The sequence below is a fragment of the Sciurus carolinensis genome, chromosome 3 (assembly GCF_902686445.1).
Source record: "Sciurus carolinensis chromosome 3, mSciCar1.2, whole genome shotgun sequence".
Classification (NCBI taxonomy): Eukaryota; Metazoa; Chordata; class Mammalia; order Rodentia; family Sciuridae; genus Sciurus; species Sciurus carolinensis.
Genome location: NC_062215.1, coordinates 15925349 through 15931348, shown reverse-complemented (window position 1 = coordinate 15931348; position 6000 = coordinate 15925349). Strand labels below are relative to the sequence as shown.

The window sequence follows — 6000 nt, the reverse complement described above, 5'->3', positions numbered from 1 at the left end:
TGAAATGGAACCTCCCCCTGGGTGCTGGAGAGAGTCTCCTGGGGGCAATGGCCCGCCTCCGGAGGGCAGCATCCTGGTGGGGGCTCCGCACTGATCCCAAGGCACCTTTTGTCCCCGGAGACGCCGTGCCCACCAGGTATGCGGAGGGAAAGTGCGGCCCGCCTTCCGGGGCGTCCGGTTGGGGGTTCTGGGAGCGGGACCATGGCGTTGGAGAGTGGCGGGCCAGCGAGGGAACACGGTGGGCACAGCGAACTCACTAGCGGGGCGTCTCCTGGAAGTCCGCTTAGGGTCCGCCGGCTCATGGGCTTCCTTCCTCTCAAATTCATCCCTGGGCAGAGCAACCCCACTTCTCACCCAAACTTGTGCAGACCTGGGATTAGGCGGGCGCGGGCCGGGCCCGGCGACGAAGCCCCTCAGCGCTCCGGAACCGGTTACACAAAGACAGCGGTGGGAGCTCCGGGTCTCGGACTCGGGCCCGGACGGCCGCGGGGCGCCCCGGGGCCGCCCGACCGCCCCTCGCGTCGCGGCCGGTCTGCCGGCGCCGCCCGTCGCCCGCCCTCAGCCGCCCGGCCAGGCGCGGCCTCCTCCGCCGGCGCGGGGTCCCCTGGTTAACCCCTGCCCGCCAGCCCGGCCGCTGATTGGAGGAGGCGGGGCGCCGGGGCAGCGGGGACCCCCCCACCTTTCTCGTTCCCTCCCCCTCCTCCCCCACTGTCGGCGCTTCCCCCACCCCCCCAGGACCCCCCCTGCCTCCCAGCCGTGCAAATCTCGCGAGGAAACACGCGCTTTCACTAGTGTGTTTACACCGATCACTACTAATCCGGACCGAACCGATCCGGATTAAGGGGCCGGAGGCGGGCCCTGGGCACCAGCGGTTCCGACCCCCCCGCCCTCCGCGCCGCACCCGAGTGGCCCCCAGCCGAGAGGGCCCCCACCTCCCGGCCCGGCCTGGGCCCTCCTGCGCCTCCCTTGGCCTTTGTCCGGCGCCAGGAGGCCGGTCCCGCGCCCCCCGCGGCCGCCCAGGCCCGGGCCCGCGTCAGGCGCCTAGCTCTGTACGCGAGCCCGGGGATCTGCGGCCTCCGCGGCCCCCCTCCCCCGCCCGCCCTCTCGTGGAGCCGGGCGCCGGCGGCGGCTGCCCGGGCGGGGGGTTGCGGCGCTTAGGAGAGGCCCCGGCTCCGCCCCGGGCCTGCCCAGGGGGAGAGCGGAGCGGCCGCAGCCGGGTCGGGTCGGGGCCCCTCCCGGGAGAAGCGTGGAGCGGCGGCGGCGGCGGCGGCGGCGGCAGGTGAGAGGCTGAGCCCGGGGCGGGGGAGGGCGCCCGGCCTGTGGCATTAACCGTCCGGGAGACCCCCTCGGCCTGAGGAGGCTGCGACCCGGGCCCACCCCGGGGCCGGCGCCGGGCCGCATCTCCTCCGCGCTGAGGCGGGAGGGGCTCCCCGAGGGCTGCGGGTCGCCGAGGGGCCGGGCCGAAGATGGGGCAGGCCCAGGCCTGGGAGTGGGGCCAGCGGCCGGCCGAGAGAGGGGGCGCCTCGGCAGCTGGAGGCCTCGGCAGTCTCCCAGGCGCCCCCGAGAACCGGCCCTCCCTCCCTCCGTGACAGGTGGGCTTGGAGTTGGGGAAAGTTTGGAGCCAGTGAGGGGCGCCGGGACCAGGCCCCATCGGTTCTGCTTCCCGGCTGTGGGCTGCAGGGAGGGTCCCTGGCCAAAGCCCCCATGGAATGAGTCGGAGTGGATATTTCCTTAACATGAGTTGACATTAAATGGAATAACCGCTGGGGCGTCATTTTCTGGGCCAGGCCTGGGGATGGAGGTTTGGGAAATGTTGGAGAGACCTTGGGGTTGGGGAGAAGACTGCAACCTCTGCGATTCCGACCCGATTAGGGCCAGGCGAGACGCAGGGAAGGGCACTTACCTACTTAGGGAAAACTCAGTCTCCGTCTTTCTTTTTTAAAAAGATGATTTTCTACCCTTGTGAGAATTTCCTAATTCCTTCTCTAACCTGCACTTGTATGTGTGGGTGAAACTTTAACTTGTCATCCTTTCATTCCCCTTTGCCCCAGGCTTTCAATCCAGGAAGGGAAACGAAACTGGAGGACTTGTAGGGTTGTTACTGAAAATTGTGGAGTTGTGAGATTGCAGAGGGGACTGTTTGATTCATGTTTTCAGTGAACTTTAAAATCACACCAGTCATTCTAATAACAGCTTAATAGTACGTTTGAAGGGGTTCCATGTAGTAACATACTCCTTTCCCATTTTTAATTTTAAAGATTTTCGGTGCATCGTGTAAGAGTTGATCTCTTGCAAAGGATGGACACATTTGTTCAAAGGAGCCTGTGCATTAATTGGTCAAGGAAGGAGTTTAAAAATGGTGTCCTGCCCCTCCCTGCTTGGAAGGAGTGCTAAAAGCAAATGTCCAGAGTGAAGAGAAACCTATTGCTTCAGGGAGTGGTCAGAAAAAGATTTTGTAAAGAAATTGTTATGAAACTATATTAATTTACTGAGTGAATGCAAGTTGAGTGTTTTACCATAGTTGTCTATTAAATTTAAAATAATTCAGTTTTCATGAGGTACTGTGAGCTCTTCAGAGAAAGGAGCTTCATAATAGTGTTATTTGAAGTAATTTGTAGCTTCTGATTCATGCCATATTCTTTTGAAATTATTAATGATTCACATTTTTAATTTAAGAACTAGTTCCTGCATGTTTGGGAAAGAAATATCTGAAAGTACTTAACTAGAATTCAAAGATTCAAGGGTTGATAGAAGGAAATTTCTTTTTGTAAGCTCATCCATGTTTGTTTTTTCCCTCTGTACTACTTTTACAGACGTATGAAGGGTTTGAAGTTTTTCTTTTTTGGGTTAGAGTAAGTTGCCTCCGTAGACAAGGACTTTCAAGCTGCTATAGAACTTTGAATATATTGGTAATATCAAATAATTATTTGGTGCAGTGCATTATAGTTAATACTCTTATGCTCTAATTTTTTGAGGTTTAATCTGTATGTGACTATTCAGTAAAATAACTGATGTGAATTTTGTTGTAAATAAAACTTGTTCCTCACATTATAGTGTTCATGGTTTTATAGCCTGTTTTTTCTTTTTCAGTAGAAATGATGGAAGAATTGCATAGCCTGGACCCACGACGGCAGGAATTATTAGAGGCCAGGTTTACTGGAGTTGGTGTTAGTAAGGTGAGTAAAATGATGATAATGAACACTATTGGTAGTCTAATTTAAACACATTTAAAAAGTGATTAAAAGCAGTTTGGATGAAACATACTGATGGATTACAGAGGAAATTTTCTCATGATTCCAATGAACTTTTAAATTCGGCCAATCTTTCTAATAGTGTATTTGAAGTTGTTCCATATGGGAGTATATGCTTCTTTCCCCCTTTGAATACAGGAGAGGTTTCTTGAAGGGCTTGTTGCAAGAATACTATTAGAATGTGTATCTAGAATCTATGTCACATTTTGTTAAACATTCTCAGTCTCTCGGAAAAAAAAATTAATTACAAGGCACTGCCTAACTTCATCACACTGAATTGGTTGGATTTATGTGGTATAGAATTGAAGAATTTGGCTCTGTGAAATATTTCAGTTCAGTTCTGCAGCTTAGTAGATTCCTCCTGGTTGCACCCCAGACTGTCTTCTCTCTCTCCTCTTATTTTCCTTTTCGTTCATTGTTTTTAACTTTTCTTGTGGGAGTATAAAATAAGATCAAGCCCCCGTTAATGGACAGGTGAGAGGTTAAGCAATGCTTTGTCTTCTTATACATCCTTATATTCTTGCTAGTCTACTCCTCTTCTCCCATGGGATGATTTTATGTATACATATATATATATATATATATATATATATATATATGTATATAAATATATCAAGTATATGTGATTCTTTATTTAAAAACTTCATTGACCCATGATTGTCAGATTATTTGGACTTGAGACATGTTAATATGTAATTTTTTTGATCTTTAACCAATATGATACATTTCTTTCTGTGTTTTCCAAGAAATTTCAGGTCTCATGGTAACCTAGGTTTCTTGCTTTGGTTAGAAAGCAAGAAACCTAGGTTTTTGGTTCTTTGCTTCTTTGAGGAGGTGAATGTTAAGGTTTATAGTTGGAAAACATAACTTCTTTGATGGGTCACACAATTTTGGTGAGCTAGGATAAGCTTATAGTTTTCGTTTATTCAGGAGATATTGAGTGCCTGCAGTACTCTACGCATTGTGCAAAGAGAAAGAGCCAGTCAGTGAGGAGAGATGATACTGTGATGAGAGCTGTATTAGAGCTGTGACAAAGTGCTTAGGAACCCAGGATTTGTTATACGTTTTTGGTTTCTTTGGCTACTTTAATTAAATAACTGATTTTTGGTGGCACTTTGGAGTTACTACTCTTGGGTGTTGTATTTCAAAGTTCATCTAGACAGACATAAATTCTCTGACCAAGGTGAGGTAGCTTCAGATAGAAATGAGTTTATTTGGGTATTAAATTGATCCATGGTTCAATTGATTATTATTTATTGATGACCTTTGATGTGTCCTTTAACGGGGGAATTGAGCATAAGGCTTATTTCCAAATCTGTCTGTTCAGATGGTTTGTTTCCTATTGAGTAAATTAGTAAATTTGTGTTCAAATTGTCTGTAGTTTAAACTCATTGGTCTTTTTTTTTTTTTTTTTTTTAATATTTTTTAGTTATAGATGGACACAGTACCTTTATTTAACTTATTTCTTTTTATGTGGTGCTGAGGAGGATCGAACCCAGGGTCTCACATGTGCTGGGCAAGCTCTCTAGCACTGAGCTACAACCCTAGCCCTCAGTGGTCTTTGTTTGGATGATTTTCTTTCTTTCTGCTTTTAGACTCCAGGTGGCTATATCCAAGAATACTTTTCATGGAGTAGGGCATACGTGATGGAAATGAGAGTATTCTGAATTTGCTGCTTAGACCCAACTTAAAATCATGGAACTAGTGTCAGAAAACTTGAAAGCAGTAACCTGTTTAATAAGAAGTTCTACCTTTAACAAAAAGAGAAAGTAGTTCTCTGTGGAGAGCTAAGTTCCTCTTTGTCCTGTTTTTTTTTTTTTTTTTAATATTTTTTTAGTTGTCGATGGACCTTTATTTTATTTATTTATATGTGGTGCTGAGGATTGAACCCAGTACTTCACACATGCTAGGCAAGTGCTCTACCACTGAGCCATAACCCCAGCCCCTGTCCTGTTGTTTTTATTCCATTAATTTTATTCTATTAATGTATATTATTTTGATGTTCAAGTCATGGTAAATGTATTTATTACAGTAAATGTTATTCAAGGACTAGCAGGAGAGAATTGTTTTCCAGAACAAAGAAACTTGGAAAAAAAAAGTATGTTATTCTGTGGTTTGCAGAGTTAGGTAAAGAAAATATCCACTTTTTGGGGGGATGCTGTACCAGGGATTGAACTCAGGGGTACTAGACAATTGAGTCACATCCGCAGCCTTTTTTTTGTATTTTATTTAGAGACAGGGTCTCACCAAGTTGCTTAGCACCTCACTTTTGCTGAGGCTGGCTTTGAACTTGTGATCCTCCTGCCTCAGCCTCCTGAGCTGCTGGGATTACAGGCATGTGCCACCACGCCCAGCAAGAATATCGGTTTTATATGATTTCTGTTGCCTGCGAAACCTACTTCTCAGATCATTGATTAGAAATGGGGCTGGGAGGTAAAGGGACTGGAGGAAACTTGGAGGAAACTCTTCCTCTAGACTTTGAATTCATTGTTATGGATCATAATTTCCCAATGAGTATATCACTGTAGATGACAACTTTTAGTTTTGTTTAGTTTTTTAGTTGTTTAGTTTTTTTGGTTTTTTTTATTTTTGGTACTGGGGAGCTTTCAGTTTTGCTAAGATCAAGAGAGATTTCAGCTCTTGCTGTTGCAAATGGGAGAGCAGGGTGACTTGCCTGTGATGGCGCCATCTAGTGGGACTGGTGCAGCCTCATGGACTGTCTCTTTTAAGTTTCTCCTAACTATTCATA

General features: G+C 47.5%; 1 protein-coding gene across 1 annotated transcript in view; it reads left to right on the top strand.

The window, feature by feature from the left end:
* The first annotated feature begins 1466 nt into the window (after window positions 1-1466).
* The window catches only part of Tlk2 (tousled like kinase 2), a 111659-nt gene continuing 107125 nt past the window's right edge, over window positions 1467-6000 (top strand). The window contains 3 exon segments of the mRNA XM_047544601.1: window positions 1467-1521; window positions 1524-1592; window positions 3094-3176. Of these exon segments, the coding sequence (XP_047400557.1) occupies window positions 1467-1521; window positions 1524-1592; window positions 3094-3176 (207 nt within the window).